The sequence below is a fragment of the Sparus aurata genome, chromosome 13, assembly GCF_900880675.1.
Source record: "Sparus aurata chromosome 13, fSpaAur1.1, whole genome shotgun sequence".
Classification (NCBI taxonomy): domain Eukaryota; kingdom Metazoa; phylum Chordata; class Actinopteri; order Spariformes; family Sparidae; genus Sparus; species Sparus aurata.
Window position 1 is genome coordinate 12,717,927 of NC_044199.1, and position 19,282 is coordinate 12,737,208.

The 19,282-nt window shown below is 43.3% G+C and overlaps 2 protein-coding genes across 10 annotated transcripts in view; both read right to left on the reverse strand.

The window, feature by feature from the left end:
- The window catches only part of grik1a (glutamate receptor, ionotropic, kainate 1a), a 38,243-nt gene extending 22,492 nt beyond the window's left edge, over positions 1-15,751 (reverse strand). Inside the window, exons 1-7 of one of the 5 annotated variants that reach the window (XM_030437425.1) lie at positions 14,596-15,746; positions 5,379-5,546; positions 3,679-3,936; positions 2,279-2,460; positions 1,558-1,611; positions 1,258-1,428; positions 711-854 (exon numbers count right to left, since the gene is read on the reverse strand). In XM_030437425.1, coding sequence (XP_030293285.1) covers positions 711-854; positions 1,258-1,428; positions 1,558-1,611; positions 2,279-2,460; positions 3,679-3,936; positions 5,379-5,546; positions 14,596-14,677 — 1,059 coding nt within the window. In that variant the 5' untranslated portion in view covers positions 14,678-15,746. Of the gene's footprint in view, positions 1-710; positions 855-1,257; positions 1,429-1,557; positions 1,612-2,278; positions 2,461-3,678; positions 3,937-5,378; positions 5,547-11,228; positions 11,310-14,595 lie in introns of those variants that run through there. The other 4 variants (XM_030437427.1, XM_030437429.1, XM_030437426.1 and 1 more) reach the window with 4 other exon arrangements.
- An 879-nt stretch (positions 15,752-16,630) lies between these two features.
- Positions 16,631-19,282, reverse strand: part of tiam1a (TIAM Rac1 associated GEF 1a) — a 60,221-nt gene continuing 57,569 nt past the window's right edge. For all 5 annotated transcript variants that reach the window (XM_030437420.1, XM_030437422.1, XM_030437421.1 and 2 more), the window contains one exon: positions 16,631-19,018. In XM_030437420.1, coding sequence (XP_030293280.1) covers positions 18,372-19,018 — 647 coding nt within the window. In that variant the 3' untranslated portion in view covers positions 16,631-18,371. The remainder of the gene's footprint in view (positions 19,019-19,282) is intronic.

A 19,282-nucleotide genomic window follows, 5' to 3' on the forward strand; every position in this document is an offset into this window, starting at 1 on the left:
ATTTAATTTCAGCCACTGAAACGAAAGCTGCGTCCTCATTTTCTGTGTCTCTTGTCAGAAAATGGTTGTTAATCGAGTGCCATGCGAGAGACATATCCCTGGTTTCTTGCAGTCGAAAAGGTTCTTATCTAGTGATGAATAGCACAGGAGGACAGATGCTTCAAAGGATGGGCAGTGGCAAACAAAATGAAAAAAGGCTGAAGAGCAGAGAGATGCCGAGATGCAAAGAAAAAGGGAGAGGAGAGGAAAATATGAGTAAGGGGATTGAATGATAATGTTCCCCCCTCCATGGCAGGCAACGGTCCTCTGCTGGATTTAAGACTTAAGAGATCAAAACACTCGTGCATCAAAGCCCTGATTTTCTGTCTGTAGGCATCCACGTCTGACAGCCGGGCCGGGCCACATGCTTGCAACTTAGAAGCACATAAATACCGTACATTTTCATGTTGTGTACTCTCAGAAGCAAAGCGTGGCCTGTCAGAGGGGACCAATTAGGCAACATAACACATAAAATGACCTGACATCCATCTTTGGTGAATCTGCAGGAGGCACACACTTACATGAAGGATGCTGCGCTCACGGAGGCCTGTTCGAAACACGCGAAATCATCAAAAATGCATGGCAGGTCAAGCTTGAAAAAGCAACAGGAGCCTCTCAAGTCATGGAGGTGATGTAACAGAGGCTTGGCTCCCTGCGACTCTGACACTGACCTCTTTGAAGAGGTTCATGAAGCGCGGGCCGAAGCGCCAGGGTTTGTGGCGGTGACACTGCAGGGAGCTGACGGTCATTTGAGTGGCCCGCTGGGACGCGACGGCCACCATGAACACCGCGTCGTACATCAAGGCCGCGTCTGTCTGTGGAGGAGCCAGCGGGAGGAAGACGTTGATCAGGATCTCACACCACACTCAAAGAACCCACGTCAAGCACACAACTACACAACGCAGCAAGATACTCAGACGAAAAGGCAATGAAATAAAACTGCAACGGTTATTCAAGGAAGATTGTGCCATTCGAAAGGCAAACAGGATGTGGTATAAATATAATGATGGAACGAATATAACTCAGGATTACAGCTTTAACAGTCAAATCACACTGAAGGACGCCTCTTAAATGGGTTTACAAGCTAGCAGATGTTTGCCGTTTACAATTGTGTGCAAATATGCAGGCAGCATGCAAATGTGCATCACTGGCTTTCGGCAGAGCAGGTGTTTGTACTGTTTGTGCTCTGTAGTACGCAATAAAAGTACAGTTGCTTACAGTCATGATCCCATCCATCAGGCCACTCTCTTGTTTGGGCCCCTGCAGTCTTTCCATGGCCCACTTGTCCATCGTGGAGGCCACCCCGGGATCATCAACGTTCAGCAGCCTGAAGCCCGTCATGTTGACCCCGCTGTAGCGGTACGGCTCCAAGTCCAAGGCGAACAAATCCTGACGAGAAAGGGAAGCAGAGAGATTGGAGCTGTGGCAGCAGTGGATTCACAAGACCAGTTCAAGGCCAAAATGAGCTTGGTTTTTACTTCCCATACAACAACCTTAACTGTGCATTTTTTTTCTCACCAAAGTCGTGAAAAAGAAATGGTAGTACTCGGTCATCATTCCCATTGATGAAAGCTGCAAAAGGAAATGAAGAAAAAAAAAAAGCAATAAGAGAAAATGCCAGGCCATATTGCGTATTTTGAAGATGATGAGCTCCACAACTTGAATAACAAAGCGTTTCGGTTGGCTTTTCATGGAGCATCAAATGTGTTCTACATTTACACTTTTCGGTTAATCTATTTTGTGACATTCAAGACGGCTGGTGCCTCTATACACAAATAAGAACAAAAAATGATTAATGAATCTAACCTTAGTTACAAACTAAACAAACGTGTGGCTTAACATAGGGGTTCATTACAATGGCACTTTTGGATTTCATGCACACAAGAATAGCTGCAGATGCATTTGTCGGAATGTCTGTTTCAGATTCATCAAATATGATACTTCGTTTTATAAGTAAAATTTGATTTTTCCAAAGAGAAACAAGATGGGAAACAAGCTGTGGACCGTTTCAAAATATGTCAACAATAAAGGAAACGCTATCTCATCCTGAACATCAACAACTTTTCTTTATCATAGCCTTAAATGGTAATATAAGCCTTCATAAACAAGGTAATAGGTTTCATATGAACTTCCTCCTTGAAAAGAGCCATCAAATGTTGTGCCCCCCAAAGGACTCATTAATATGTTGTAAAATCAGCAGAACCAACTAATTAAAAGCCACTCCAATCCCTATACAAACCTGCTTAAGGAGCTCCGCGGCCATGCGATAGGAGCAGTCAAAGAGAATAAAAAATTCCTTGTCTTTCTTCAGTTCTTTAAGCAGCGGTCGGGCATCTTGGTTACCCGGGGTCAGCTGGCGGATCTTGATCTTCAGGTTGAACTTTGCCGGAGCCTTGATCAACTCCTGCATCCGCATCAGACCTAAAAAAAAATGCAAATTAAATGTTTTTGTTTGTTTGTTTTGCCCCTACTCTTCTGCAGGAAGGACATAGGACAGGGTCAGAGGAACTTGGACCACTATCCTTTAACTGAGAGATGTGCTACTGCATCACCCAACCAGCCAACTTATTGCTTAAATTCTTACATCTTCCTCTCAGTGTTTCCTTCTTTGTCTATGGTCACCTCAAAGTCAGACAAACACACACCCGTTTTCTACAGTCTGTACATATCACCCTACACTCCTGCGTTCCTGTAAAATGGCGTGTAATTGTGCAGGTGTGTCTCCGCGTGACATTTCGGGAAAATAAAAATGTGATCGAATTAAAAAAGGCTTGAAAAAATCTATAAACTGACATTTCGGCAGCAGCATTTCATATTCTCTGGGTCGCCTCTACATGGGACTCGGCTTGATTTTCTGGCCGTCAGCATTGTGGTTTGGAACAAAGTCAGAGGGCAGGGAACACTGGCAGCTGTTCGAATGCGAGGCACTCGTGCCCTGTCACAGATTGGGTTCACTGGCCGACACGAGAAAGGTGACTGTCGCAGGCGGTGGGATCGCATCTTGTGAGTAATTATAACCCTGACATATGAATACGTTGTAAGGTCTAGAAAACACAAGGCGGAACTTTCTGACCTCTTCCGTTTCTCAGTTCTTCACTTTTAAATGTCATGCAACTGTTATGGATGATATCAAATGATGTGGAGGAGAATAACATCATGAGCAAAATGCCATCTACAGTAAATTATTATTGCAGATATGAATACATTTTTTTTCAAAATGCTGAAATCCAAATCCAACAGATAATCTGGGATTTTTGATGGTAACAATACAGTGATTAAATTGATATTGTGCGTTCCTGGTCTATATCACTACAGTGTATCACAGTTATAAAATAATCAATTTCTGTCCTGAATTGTTCTGTTGTAGCTTCAGTCAAATAAGCCCCTCTGTCTGTCTGTTTGATCGTCGTATTCACATGAGGATGACTTATTCTTCCTTAAAAAAAAGTCCTGCTTTAACTCAGTTTTATCACATTTTTATTCTGCAAATCTGTTTTCATTACAACATAAAAAAAAGGCTGACTAAATCCTGCGGGGTTTTACCTTCCATTGTGTGTTTTCACAGATCAGTTTTGTTCGAACAGTTTTGAAAGTCACAACGGCAATCTGACCGATTTTAAAAGAGCAGTTCGGCCCTACCTGTGCTGTCCTCGTAGACCACCGTCAGCTTCCTCCATTTGAAGAAAGTCACCACGTCCAGGATGGCCCTGGCGATGGCGGTGTACTCAGGGAACAGGTTGATGAAGAAGGTGTCCTTGTTGTCCACCGACGGGTGTTTCCAGCGAGTCTGTATGTGAGGGACCTCCAGGGCATTGCAGATGGACTGGACAGCGCTGACCGAGGAGCTGTGAGAAGGACCGAACACGGCAACCACCCCGAGAGCCAGCTGGTCACACACTGGTGGAAACAGAGCAACAGAAAGTAGATGTTGAATACAGGTTTGATTGACTTGAACAGACATCTTGTCGGCTACTCTAAGGGCTGCACTGATTTTGAGGTAGAATGTAGAATGAGTATTTCCGTTCTGAGCTATTTTACATTTTTTCACCACTAAACTTCAGAGGGAACCACTGTGCTTTTTTCATTCCATTTATCTGACACTTAAAGCTACTAGTTACTTATAACATTAAAAACATAGCATATGCTTTTATGGTATAATGCAATAGCTACTACAATACTGATCTACCTGGTGGTAGGCTATACAAAGTATAAAAACTGGCCACGCACTGACATTGACTACAACAATATTAAAATAGTAATAAAACAGAACATTCTTTCACTGATAATACTTCTGTCCTTTTAATTCAGTAATATTTTTAACTTTTAGCCTAACACATTGGCAACTATTTACTTTTTATGCCAATGTTGACACCATTCAAAATAGCGAGGACAGTATGGTCGTGGACAGCTGAACTATCTTTCTGTCTTACAAGACAAACATGGATTGCTTATGATCACTGTTAGCCTACTGCTAACGCTAGCTAACGTCACTCTAAGATAGCACATTAGCGACGTTAGCTAGTCAAGCTTCAGACAATTCATGTGAGCAGCAGTCTCTCTCAGTGTTAAATAAATACATCTGTTCCATTGGTAAGTTGTTTTTGGATAACTTAAAATTGTGTTTCCTTACCTTTGATAGATGCTGTTTATCCCCTTTAGACTAATCACTAATTTAGCTAGCCTATGCTAATCAATTACATGCCAAATGTAGGTTAGACCTTAAATGTACATGAATTAAGTTGTGAGGTAAAAGAAAATGGTAAAATAAGCTATCCCAACCAGCGCCTTGAAATTACAGTCGCTGTAAGTTCTCATTTTCCTTTTATTCTGGAGGTGCTAGCTTAACTTTTTCAGAGCGCTTGGACAAATGACACAGAAATGATGTAACGTTCGCCAACTAAGCAAGCTAGGAAATATATATCTAATTAAATGAAAACACAACTATGAATATCATATCCAAGTTCTCTCAATATCATATTCCGTTCCTGCCCCTTAAATCCCCCTCAATCCTAAACAATGGACCATTAACTTCTTGAGAGTTTTATATCCAGAAGACACACATGAAGGATTCAGGTGATTAACATCATGTTGTCATCGCTGAGCATGGCTAGGAGATGTATTATCTGTATTCTACTAATGAAAACATAGTCATGAATCTTAAATTCCATTTCTCTCACTGTTATATTCCATTCCTGCCCTTAAATCCCCCCTAGTTCCTGCACGCTGGGCCATTAACTTTTTCAGAGCAGTTATCTATCCATAAAGGACACATGAATGATTTAGGTGATTATGTTGTTCTGGCCTTAGCATAGCTGTAATAATAATAATAATTTCCCCACCTCTTCTCGAAGCCTCGAAGCCGTCGAACAGGTTGATCCTCTGAATGTCGTAGGTGAGAGTGGTGTTGGGCATCAGGGTCTTGTTGCGGTTTATGTTATTGACAGCGAACTTGAACGCCAGCTCATCCATGCTCACCAACTCGCTCTCCCGGGTCTCGAAAATACCACCTGGATGGAACAATAAAAAAGACAAAGAGACCGCCTGTCAGTGCTAATGTGAACAAACACCGTCGCCGCGGCCTTCTCTGTGATAACGGTGTGATTCAGTGCTCCTGTGAGGGGTTGTAAATTCTGCCACCTTTGGTTAACATTAAATGAGAGCCTTTCAAAATGCCACACAAACTCAATGCAAGCAAGGCGGTCGATTTGGCTGTCAAATTTGTCAGTGATGATGTGTCATTTACTGTGTCCCCCCCCCCCCCCCCAAAAGCATCTCATACTTTTCTCATTTTGAGTTAGTATGCACTGCACACTGGATATTGAAAAACGCCTGATGGCAGATATGAGCGATTGACAAAGTGAAATAGGATCAAATAGAACATTTAAAAAAGGTCAGCAATTATGTCTCCCCATCACTGACCTTGTGATTCAAATCGACCATGTTTGTCTGCCAGTGCACACTGCAAGCACTCTGCAACTACTAGCGCAGGTGAATTTGCTTATATTTCATTTCATTCATAAATGCGAGAAAATACTAACACAGGAAATAACGTGCCATCAAGGCCTCCGTGATAGGTCCGCACAATGTGTTGTTTCAGTGTCAGCACTGCAATGTGCACATGCGCAATAGTCCAAATAGAGTCCGACCAGTATTGACGTACCGCAGATTTATTGGTATTATCGCACACGTTGTCCAATATAAGCCGATATGATTATTAGTAGGTTAAAATGATCACAATTCAAGTGCTTTCAGTGCTCCTATCTTTTTTTTGGACATTGAAGGTTTTGTTAAACTGTGCAACATCCTGCCTTCCACGAGGTTCATATCTATTTGCAGGTGTTGGTGTCTTTACATATTCTTTGTATATAAAAAAAATTGGCCGATATTTTGATATTGAAATCCTTTTTCACTCTAATGTCAAGTAAGGCAAGTTGAATACATCATGCGCCAACTTTCGCTCCAAATTCAGGGTTCTTGGATACACCAGAGTTTGTTGCTTGAGAGTGGAATGCTGGCTTTAGAGACGCAGCAAAATCACCAATCGCAATCCCTCTTTGATCAGTTTTTTAAACAATGCAGGGCCTCCTTGGGTCTCTTCACATAATGCACTCCCCCACAACATCACCCCGATTAATTGAGAAGGATTAGACACAGCGATATGTATGGTCCATCTCAGAAAACCAAAATCCTTGGACCGCCCTGTGGACCGTTGACGTGAGTATAAGCTGATAATGAGAACACATTTTCGTTTTACTTTGCATACCCTTTTCATTTGAATGCGGCTATAAAGCAATACTCTGTTTTCTTACTTTTGTCTAAGCCATCATGTCTACAAGTTACCTAATCAATCAGAGGGATTTTTCACAAGCTGTTAGCCCAAGAGTTACCAAAAAGAAGTGTTCATCGTTAACGAAGGGCATAGGAAACTCTTAACCGCTTTGTAAAGGGGTTAGAAAGTGTTACAATATTATTCCAGACTAGTCGACGCAGTAAAGATAATGCTTATTGCAGCAGATGATACGTGATACTACAATCTTGGCAGGAAGTCAGACTCTACGGAGGAGATTTTGTGATTAAGGGCCGTCTGCCCTGAGCAGCAGCAAGATAAATCCCCCTGTGGAGTCCAGACAGTGGAGGTGGAGGTGGTGGTGGTGGTGGTGGTGCCTGTTGACTCTGCTGGGACCAATAGACTGATGGAATGATGAAGCTGCATCTGTGAAGCCATGTGGTGACGGCGGGGGTAAAGTGGCTATGTTATAGTGGATGGATGTGACCAGCTGATGTGAACACCTGATATCTTAATTGACAACCCAGGAAAAGGACAGGACTGGACGCCAGGACAGAGTGGGAAATAAACTAAAAGGCCTCAGCAGCAGATAAAACCTGGTCTGCATCCCGTTCACATAAGCCAGACAGGGACAGGATGCGCAAAAAAGAGGTGTGTGAGTCTCCGGAAACCCAGACGAGGTTGACAACATTCAGATACACTCGTCGTCGAACAGTCTGCGCGATCTAAAATTACCAGCAAATGGCCTGACTTAATGAGGGTCAATTCCAACGGTTCTTTTTATGCAAATCAAATCTCCCCATCATAAACAAAGCCAATAAATACATTATGTCCACGATAAAAGATAATATTTGTAATTTCAGTGCCTCCAGCTTTAATATTCTACGAGCGGAGGAATTAATTTGGAATTCCCACGGAAGCATGCAAATGAAGATGAATGTTAAGTGCTCGAAGATGAACAATCAGAATTTGCCTCCAAGGCGTTAAGTATTATTCCAGACAATTTTTTATTTTTTAATCAAAGTGGGAGAAAGTCATACAGATTCGAAAGGCAGCTGATCCTCCACTGCTCTGGACTTTAACCATACGGGGGACCACAGGCCCAGCCCAACTCGCTGCACGGACCAGCTGTCAGCAGGCTTTCAAGAAAACAATGCCGTTCGGACGGACTTCTGAAATTGCCCCGAAACTCCTCATCAACATTCTGTCATCCGGGCGTGGAAGATGTGAAGCGTGGCAAGATGAAATGGAAGTATGGCGTAATTGCTCCCGCAGTGTGAAAGGGCAGGTAATAAAAAAGGTTTTAAGAGCTTCTTGTGGAGGTTCCAATGGACGAGTCAATTCACATCGTTCAAGACGGACGGCAAAAGCAAAAAAAAAGAATCAATGGACAGATTATTGTCAGTCTTGTAGTTACATTTCTCAAGTTGGTTTTCCGAAAGGGCAACTTTTTTTGCTCACCTCGCTGATCCTGCAGCCGTTTGCTCAGAACTGAATCCAATTAAAACCATTTGGGTCTGTTTGTTCACTTCTGCTTCCTGTCTGTTCTGCTGCTATCAAAATAATAGCGATGACTTCACCAGGTTATACTTTTCTTTTTTTTGTTTTGTTTTAAAGCATACGGAAGTTTTACGCTCACTCTGAAATTATGTGTCAGAAGTGTAACACAGAACAAAAGAGTACGAGTGCAGGGGGGGAGTCTTTTGAGGCCCCCTGATACCACCGCACATTTGAGCGCGCAACGCGAAACAGAGGCGCTCAAGAAGACATCCCATCCACGGATGAAATCCCTGTAAATGCAACAGCAGCCAATTAGCAATTATAATCAAGAACCATTACGCCATAAACATGAAATTGTCGTTTTCTTCTGCAGTTACCGTGATCACCAGGTACGTAGCTGGAATTGGAGGGAAAACCGGGCAATAAAAATGGGGATTATGTGTTACAGTACGGCAGATGGAATGCGAGGAGATTTATCCGCCTGCTGTGGTGGGAGGACAAAAACATAAAACAAGACGCTGAAGAACGAGAATCCCAGCTTTGTGCCAACCTGTCACGCAAAAAACCTGATCAATCTCTTCACCGACGTGCCGGTTCATAAAGACGTTTGCTGCTCATGTGTGTGTGTGTGTGTGTGTGAGCGCATGCACGGTAGAATCTCACGCCACCCATCCGTCACTTCGCTATCTAATTACAGACAATTACGTCTTACGCTCGTCACGCGCCACAACACCTTGAACTCTACGCTCCATTGTGACTGCGGCAGTCATAAAAAAATTGCATTTTCTTTTTCTTTTTTTTTTAAACAAGGTTTTTTTTTGTTTTTTTAATCCTCCCTCGCAGATGAATTGATGCACAATCGGAGCTCTAAAAGCATCCGTTCAGCTCAGAAATAATGAGGAATAATTTGCCTTCGGGAACACACATCGGTCTGACCTACGAGACAGCACGAATGAGCGTTAAAAGTTTCAGGCGACCCCGTGGGACTCCGTAAATGCCTTTTAACATGCGGCTGGGGTTTCGCAGGTAGATTTCATCTGCATAAAATATGAGCACACTCAAGCTGCTTAAAAACACAAGGGCAGCTCATTACGGTCAACTGAGGACGGGCGTAAACAAGTCTTTCCATTTGCGTCAGCGCTGATTAATGTCTGTGCGAGATCAGTGTTATCTAACTATGCTTTATGGTATTTGTCCTTTTTCAAACAAATGGTTTGTGACATGCAGAGCAGGTGTTGGCTAATCAGCCATTTGCATTCAGATGTGTGTGCACATATAACATATAGAGGGAGGTCTAATTATGCTGTGTTGCACGTTGCCTTTTTCTTCGTTAAAGCAATCAGACTCTCTCGGTTCTGGAGAGGCTCGTTTTACACATTTTTGATTAAAGATTAATCAATTGCCACGCAGGGTTTAATGTATCAGCATGTTCCACTTATTTTCATACTTTCAACAAGAGGAGGAAAGTTTTTTTTGGGGGGGGGGGATACAAGGCGAATCTTTTGTTCTTCATCTTGGACTCCGTGACCTCCATACGGTGGAAAAAAGACATCACGATGCACCTTGTATTTCAGTGGAGGGCGACACAAACCGCCACTCAGTACCTGTGACAGAACAAATCTTCCTAACAGCTCTGAGCGATCACTGAGCTGGACATGCGAAAAGAGTTCTCCTTTTTGTTGACACTGGGAAACTACTACCATCTGCGTCTCTCTCTGAAAACAAGGCTCGACGTGCACTTTGGAGAGGAGATGCAGCCGCAGGCAGGAGGAAATGCATTCGGGAGGGTTCAAATGAAAAAATAAAAAAATAAATGTGGGTCTCAGGTGTCAAACTGAATGACATTTCACTGCACCATGGTTGAACAAACCAAACACAGGGGGGGAAAGATTTTGTTCCCTGACAACAAATCAAGGGAGCCGCACAAATGGCAAACAAGGCAAATGTGCAATCAGGAACGCCAGAGGAGAGAGAAAAAAGGGAAACAGAGACAGAAATAACTGAAACGGACCGCAAGGGGATGAGAAAGAGCGTTTCAAAGGGGGAGAACGATGCACCTGATTACCTGATCATTTTATACAAAATCGAGAATATACAAGGCTTTGGAAAAAAAAAGGTACAAGTCTAAATCGTGGCATTTTGACAGAATCACATCAACTTAACCCAACCCAAAACAGAAAATTTGTCGTCCACATGACATTTCTGGAGCTTCACGACAACACAGCACAGACAACGGCTCCACACAGCTTGTGTGGCAAAATCCAAGTCTTCACAAGCTCCTTGAGATCTCTAAGTGATTTAAAACTAAATGATTTACACCTTCCTGTCGAGCTTGTGCCCCCACCTCAGCTAACACTCTTAGCTTAGCAGCTACAGTGAAGATTTCAGCTTTAAAAAGTGTGGAAATAACATCTTTTTTCAAATCAACCCGGGATCTCAGAGCAACCAGAGAACTGCATAGAGCCAATTTATGGGTTTTTTTTGGTTGTTATTACATTACCATTAGCATGAGGCCAAGTAGATAATGACTGACTTCTGATTTTTGGGTAAACGTATCCTTTAATATTCAAGAACATTACATTACATTAGCACTCAAAAGAGAGCCAAAAAATTGAGTTATTACATGTAATTTGCAGGTTTTAGAGCCGGTTACCATGACAGCGGTACGTGTTAAAGCTGACAAAAAAAAAAAAAAAAAACAGCCTCCTTTCAGGTTCAGTCTCTCTCAGGTTTTGTGCTCACAAGTCAGACAGACACAGGCGCCACTAAATCAGACGGAGAAAAAGGGCGTCTGCGAGTGACAACTGTTTCACTCACCAGCCTGAAATCAATCTGCACATCACGAGAAAAGAGACTCATGAGACCTCGGGATCAATACAGACGAGCGAACGACAATGCATACCGTGCAGCTACGCGACGAACTACAGCTCCATCTCCCTCCTCGCAACCAAAAGTCTTGGGTCTCTGCCAGCGTGATAAACGATCCAGCTCCTGAGGCAGCCAATTCCACAGTTTATCCGCGTGTATATATCTTCTACAGAAGTAAGGGCCAACTTTCAAAAACTCCTGCAATTTGGCCGCGGAGAGATTCATTCGTTTTTTTAATGGGCATTTGTTGGAGAGAAAGCAACTAATGAATGAATAAAATTAAGCAGGTACCCTTTTAATAAATGCAGGACAAGGCTCCGGCTTAACTGGAGCAACTCCTTTTAACGGGAGGAGACACCTCGAGCCAAACTTTGCAGTTCACAGGCACAGATAGCGCGTCTGTGTGTGTAAATCCTGTGTGAATTTCGGTGGGGCTCGCGTTGTTCAAGGGTGTCTGGAGCTGAGGCCTGAACTTATTGGTCCTGAATGGTCCTGAATATTAATGTGTGACCCAGAGCTAAACTCTAGATCAGACACCCCCTGCATGTGCATGTGCAAATGTGGACTTCACAGGCTAAAATGACCAAATGCTGTCGGTGCTAAAAAAGATCTAACACCAAGGCATCATACAGCCCAACAGAAGTCCTCTATGTTCTGTTTGGGAAAAAAAACAAACACATTTTGACAAAGACATGGAGGATTATAGCTTATTAGATGTAATCAATGGTAGTGAATACAGCATGTCTGCTGATAAGTGACAGGAAACAGCGTTTAACACGTCTCACTCGCACAGATCCACCGACATAACTTCTGTGTCCTTTTAGCAAGGTCTTTAAAGTCGCCCTCCAATCAAAAATGGGTTTAATCTACAGTTACTTTACTCCAACGATTGAATTTCAGTGTGCGGAATGATGCGCGTGCATAAGTCGGCAGTAGAAGACTGTTTCCGTATGTATCTGCTCTTCTTAAATTCTTAAATCTATAAGGTGTCATTTGTAAGAAACAGCCAGAAATCAAAGAACTCCAAAACTACAGATGGCAACATAACACTTCATGCTGCTCAGTTCACCCTTTGCTGTAGCTATATTTGGGTGTAGCAACTAGCTGCCATTGGCAAGTTAGCCGTGGTGCTAGGTGGCCGTATAAGCTGACAGGTGTCTGCTCACACTGCGGCCTTGGCTAGCTGGTTAGCATGCTGACTTTGGTTTACATCTCTGCAACACATGACATAGATGTCTTTGATATAATGTCCTCTACTGTTTCTTCACACTGTTAGTTCATTTCTTTTTTGCCTATAGCCTACAAATTGCTCCTTTAAGATGTACGAACCAACAGGATCTCAGGACTTCGTAACTAAGTATGTAACCAGTGGACTTTTGAGTGATGCAGGAGACATCTAAAAACCAGCAGATCATCTGCATATTGATGGAGTTTCAATAAGGGAGAATAAATAGCTACTAAAAGACAGCAAACTGTAATGTCTTTAAACAGGTAGAGGGTGTAAAGGCACCTTATTCTGCCGTTTAAAACACCAAGACAATCAAACCTTTTATAATTATGTTTGATTGTTGTGTATAAGCAACTCAGTTGCCACCTAAAATGTTGGCATATTTCTGGATGTCTTATCTACACTGACATCTGTACGTACCATAGGCCTGCGTACCATGTCGACATTTTGAAAAAAAAAACGTGTCACATCACAATCGCATTGTGTGTTCATGACATGGGACTTTTAAGGAGACTTCGGGACCATTTCCAGCTGCGATTGTGGCATCAAAACTGGGTAATTCTGATGAGTACTCTGGTGGAAAACCGATCTTTTCGTTAACCTAACCAGATCGTAAGCACAGAAACATAAAGAAATTCAAAGTGTCTGGAGCAGCACTGTATGTATGTAAACCTCTTTAGATCTCTCCAAGTTAAAAACAGTTGGCAGTGACCCCAACCCTCAATCCCCATCCATCCATCCATCCATTGTTTGTAACTGCTATATCCCTTTTATGGGGTAGCGGGGATTTTTGCTGGAGCCAATCCCAGCTGTCTCTGGGCGAGGGCAGGGCACACCCTGGACAAGTCACCATCTCATCGCAGGGCCCTCACTGATGGCAGAGGCCGCCATGCAAGGTGCCAACTGCACATCAGGAGCAATTTGGGGATCAGTATCTTGCTCAAGGACACTTCGACATGCAGCTCAGCTCAGCCCGGAGCTGGGATTTGAACCAGCGACTAGCCGACCTGCTCTACCCGCTGAGCTACAGCCGCGCCCGCTGGAAGAGAGAAACTAAAGCTATCTGGAGAATGCGGGCATCTATCCCGCTACCTTTCGCATGCTAAGCGAGCGCTCTACCATTTGAGCTAATTCCCCTTGCAACCCTCAATGCATTCATCCAATTAGATCCACATATTACGATCTGACTGTGGTCTGATTCAAAGCCTGAAAGTGAGACGTTTGATAATGAACACAGCCCACACACAGCAATCCACCACCACCACCACCAATGGTGTCTTCTCAAGCAGGCGAAGTCCTCTCCCTGCTCTTAACACCACTACACGACCTACTACAGCACGGACCGAGGATGATTGCATCGCCGTCGCTGGCTGCGACTCAGTGATGGATAGGTCTCAGCATGTGTGTGAAGATCAGCTGCTGGGGGACATACTTTGAATGAAAAAAAAAAAAAAAGAAAGAAAAGCCCCCTGAACAGGACTCTCTGATGTGGGGTGAAATCTTGGAGAAATCAATAATCTATTACTCGCAACTGTTTGTGTGTAGTTGGGGCACATGTAATCCTCTGTGATGTGACTGGAAATCCAATCTAAATTTAGATGATTCTTTTAAAGACCATGCACAGAAAGTTTACAAGATTATATTGGATTCGGAATTATTATTATTTCTTTCCAATTTTACCAAAAGGTCATGATGGATTAACGAAGAGGCGTGTTTTAATTAACAGCTCAGAAGGAGGGGAGGTTCAGTTTGGAACTTTGATGATTTAAAAGCAATTTCTGAATATGTTTTAATATTCTTTGCTTTTAATGCAGTTTGCTTTATAGACTCAATTAGGGCAGGCAGGTGGCAACCCTTATCTCCTAAACTAAATGAACGAGCAGAGGAGTGAAGTTGTCAGAGTGCGTTTTATCCTTTGATGGCAGGCAGTATTTTCTGACACAGCCTCACTGACTAATATAACCTCGGTAGTGTTCAGGAAGAAGTACTCCCATCATCACTTTCATAGGATAAAAAAAAAAGAAAAGAAAAAAAGGTGCACAACATCACAGAGCTGAAATGGAAAGAAGAAAACTATCAAAGTCTGAGGCAAAATGAAAATGGGACACATGTGCCTGTTGGTAACGTTTGGTCTAAACTCTGCCCGCCGTGCGTAAACAGCTGTTGCGCTTACCGATTCTGAGGACTTGTGTGGAGCTCACGCAGAGCTGCGCCGCCACGAGAAGACAGAGGAAAAGTCTCTTTCTTCCCTCCATGGTGCTCCAGGCGAACTCACCGCGGACGCTGACACCATGACAGAGGGGAACCGCCTCTACCCGAGCAACCCGGACACCCGACGTGCCGTGCCAACCCAAGTTTCATCCCCGATTCGACCTTTTCCCACTCAGCATCACTCCGTCGCAACAAATAAGAGGAAACAAACGACGAGCGCCGGTCAAATACATCCAACTTTATTGTTTGAAGAATTCAATCCAAGTCACATGCTCTTGACGAAAACACGGATGGAAGAAGAGAAACAGCCAGCGGTCGGTGCACGGGTCCACTTTTTTCCTCTCAGGTCAGCGCGCCTCAGAGGTGGCAGGAGCTGGAGGGGAGTGAGAGCGCACGGATCGGCGTCAAGCGAGCCGGAATGCAGCCCGTTTCCTGTGCGGATTTTCAAAATAAAACGATTCAATCAACTTCCTGTAACCCGGTCGTCGAGGTAAATCAGGTGTTTTTGTTTCATGCTGCTGTCCATAGATGTGTTGTGATGTCTGTGACTATAGAGGCACAGTAGGCATACTGGCTCAGGCTACACACACCATTTTAAATTTAATATATGCAACTCCACACAGGGATTCATAATGCCTTTTTGTAATAGGAGTAATGCTCATTTTAATCAGTTTTTCATGATAAATTTCCCCCAATAATTTCTTCAAATAAAGGTAAACATAATTGGTCCTCTCTTTTTTTTTTTCCAAACGTGAAAGGCCAGCTTTTATACTGAAGGTGCCCGTGGTCTAATTCTGGTTAGTTTGGCTCCCTTCGGTTTGGATTAAGGCGCAGATGGATTGGCAGCAGTTCCCTCCACCGGTCCAGATGAGAGGAGAATATAATCTTCAGGTTACAGGGCAGATACCAGATTATCTCTCGCTGCAGACTGGCAAAGTCTTTATCTGACCGGGTCACTGGATCCCTTCCCATCCTGTCCCACCACTCTTGAAATGAGGGGGCTGCAGGATATGGGGATGATGTGAATAATCACCTGATGCACTCCAACACCCACCTTCATAAGAAATACTATAAAAATCATAATACAGAATAACATTTCATACTGTTTTTCATTACTCGTGAGTAAAACAGTGATTTATGAGGCACAGCTGGATTGCTAAACTTTTTTGTTCACTCTGGTGGTCTTATTCGATATCGTGACATTTAAAAAGAGAATTCCTGGTGCCGGCCTCACTTTCCTCAAGCAAAATCCTCATCGCATCAGAATTGACATTTTTGTTTATCGCTGTGTTTGTGAACTCCCTCAAAGCTGGGAGCCAAGTGATTTGAAAAAAATAAAAAATAAAAAAATAATAACCTGCCAAGTCAACCTGGACCTCTGACAAACAGCCTATAGACAAACTTAATTGGCTCCGAAAATGACCATCCCAGCCTCTCCAGAAGGAGTCCTTGGGCAACATTCCTAACACGCTAAACTGATATGAATACAGAATTATAAGGAGGCTGTTAAATACCATATATGGGAGTGTCTGCTATAGCTGCAGAAATAGAACTGGTGCATAACATTAAAAAAAAAAAAAAAAAGGATATTGGTGCATTTTGGTTTGATGAACTGATTTCAAAGGCATTTTGCTCGGTTAACCTTGTGTATTCACGTAGAATATAATTTACTTCATACTGTGCCTTCGTTTTCCTTTTTAAAGTCTTAACTGCCTCTGCTTTCAGAGGATTCGTGCAGTTTTCCCATCAAATTCCCATCCTTTGGAGTGCCTTCACAGGTCAACATAATACACATGAAGACTTCCAGTAACCTCTGCGAGGCGGTTAGGATGTTAATAAAACGCGGCGTCTTCCTGCGAGGGAGAAAATGATGTTACTAGAATTTGTGTTTGTGCTGCACAGAAAAGGAAAAAACAGACATTTGACTTCAGTATCACATGTGTGAATTTCTTTCTTTTTTCTTTTTTTTTAAAAAGACAGCACTTTCACAATAAAACTAAATTTAGAAAATTTATTTTTAACATAAAAATGATAATACTCCACAGTTTTATGTACGAACACAGTTTTTTTAAAATACAAAGGAAGGAGTTTAAGGGGTTTTCTCACAGGATCTGCCTTCCAAGGCCAAAAGGGATTGTACCTCACAGTCTGAACGTCCGTTACTGGGAATAATCACCCAGTGAGCTAAAATCTAAGAAACCAGCATCATAATAAAAAGACAATAACAAAGAACATCCGAAGTGTTTCCCTCCCTCCACCCTCCTGGCGCTCTGAATCAGAGTCACTTGCAAATCTCTCCCCCTCTCACAGTTGGGTATTAAGTGCATGTTCAATACATCCATTAACGTGTGCATGACTGTGATGAGCAATCATCAATCAGTGTGCTGTTGTGATGACATAAAGTGAAACAGCACAGCCTGGTGGTTAGAAGAAGAAATGCAGGAGGGACTGATGTCGTGGATGTGAAGTCTGTCTTTGTGGTCGCGTTGATGTGACATAAAAGGTCCAAAAGGAAGATGTTTGACTCGGTCACAGGACGAAAGGTTAACTGCAAGATTGCTCCTCTCGGAGTTACCGTACAGTCACTAAACATGGCTCTGTTGAATCCTCCGTTTCACACAAAGAAAATTCAAGTAAAACAGGATTGTTGTTGTGGGAATTATTATGTATTATTATGTACCGGGAGAAATGAAGCATGAAGACAGCGTGTCTTACAGGGCGAGAAAGGGTCCAGTTATATTAATGACCTTAATGCCATTTTTCATTTGAGCAACACAAAACTGACATTCATGTGAAGGGCACAAGCGTTGGTTCTGTCGCAAGCCTGATTCTGGCACCAAACACACAAAATGTGGTTTGTTTTGGGCAGCTGGGCAGCTGTGTGTGTGGTGTAAACATTAAAAAAATTACAGTAAAAAGGCAATAATTAAATAGAGAATAGGTCAACTTATCTGTTGTCCAAACTATCTTTTAAAAAGGTTATGCAAGGAGACAAAAGTGAGCTTCAAAACATGTTCATACAAGAGGTTTAACGGCACTCTATTGTACTCCTAACTATATACCAATGTGCGGCTCAAACAATAAAAAGCACAATAAAGCTAGTCGGAATCTCGCCATCTTCGTTAAGCCAAAAGCCCCTGAAGAGAAGTTCAGTAACACACAGCCCTTGAGTGTTAAAATACAAACACAGTTTTTTCAGAGTCAAAAAAATAGAACACCCACATTCCTGTGTTGAAAAATAGACATTTTTGGCCACAAGGTCACAGTTCAAGTGATGACGTCGCTTCGGTACAATGTGTGCATGGTACAGCAGCTGCCTAGAGTCTCAAGTGTCTGTGCTTCTGTGTTTTATCTGCACTTAGAGTGTACATGCACACAGTTTGCTTGTTTTACTCGCGTGTACATGCAGTGGTGTCTTGTTCGTACGTTTAAATACAACTCTACAGGTGTGTGCGATGTCCAGTAACAGTGAGGACCCTCTACCCTTTAAGCAGTTCGGGTTGAGAATCTTGTGGGCCGAGTCCGTTTTACCTCTCCTAACTCACTCTGTGTTTAAGTACTTTAGGATTGTCAGAAAAAAAGGGAGATGCAGGTGAGGCGGGAAGAAGAGGGTTGTGCGGTGATACAAGAAGGACTGGCCGAGGTTTAACACCTTCTATACACGTTTTTCTCCTCCAGGTTCTACATATTTAAAGCTTGTATCCAGTCTCTCCCACATTTTCCTCATCTCGCCTCAAATCAGAAGACATCGCTGTTGCACCCGTTGGCAAAGTCGTCTCGCCGCACCCAGATGACATCGTGGTCCTTGTTTGTCGCCCCCTCCACAGCGCACTGCTTCAAGGGGGCGAGTTTAATAGTCGGGGTTGCACAGCGGGATAGAGAGACGCCGCAGGAGGTGAAGGAGCCTACAGAGCCGGAATCCTCGCCGTGCCTCAGTCGATCAACTTCCTCCTCCTGCATCGCGCTTCCAGTCTCTACTCGTCCGTTCAGGTTGCTGCGCCTCATTCCTCCGCTCTGCAGGTCGAGTCCTTCCATCTTCCCGTCGAGGTCGGCCGGTTCTGCCGACGCGGCTCGGACGGACTTGCAGTACTCGTCGTCATCACTCAGAATGTCCGTCTCCTTCACCTGCCCGATGTCGATGCCGTCGCCCTGGTCTTCGTAGCAACCCAGGTCGAACTGCTCTTCCACCCAACGGTCCGTGTCCTCGCCCTGTGGCTTGTGGGATTGGAGAAGAGCATGCTGGGACAGGGTCGGGTAGGACGAGTGTTGCGAGGGGTCAGAATCGTTGCTGTTGTTGTTGTTGCCGTGGAAAACCAGGTCGGTGTCGATGGTGAAGCGGTTCCTCACCAGCTTTCTGCGGGCTAACGTTCGTGACGGAGCTGATGCTAAACAGACAGGAAAAAAAGGCAAAGGAAATGATATTTCAGCTTGATAATGTCATGTTCTACCATTAGCTGTGTTTCCATCCAATTGTCAAGGGAAGTTTAACCCAATTGGAGTGAATAAACGAGGCTATGCAAAGTGTAGTTATGTAAACATTAGGCATGCCAGTAGAGGAAGTAGAAGAGGTTGTGAACTGGAAATAAAAACAAGAAGTTTGCCGTTGCTAATGAAGTAGAAGAAGCTGTAGAAGAAGAAGAGAGAGAAAG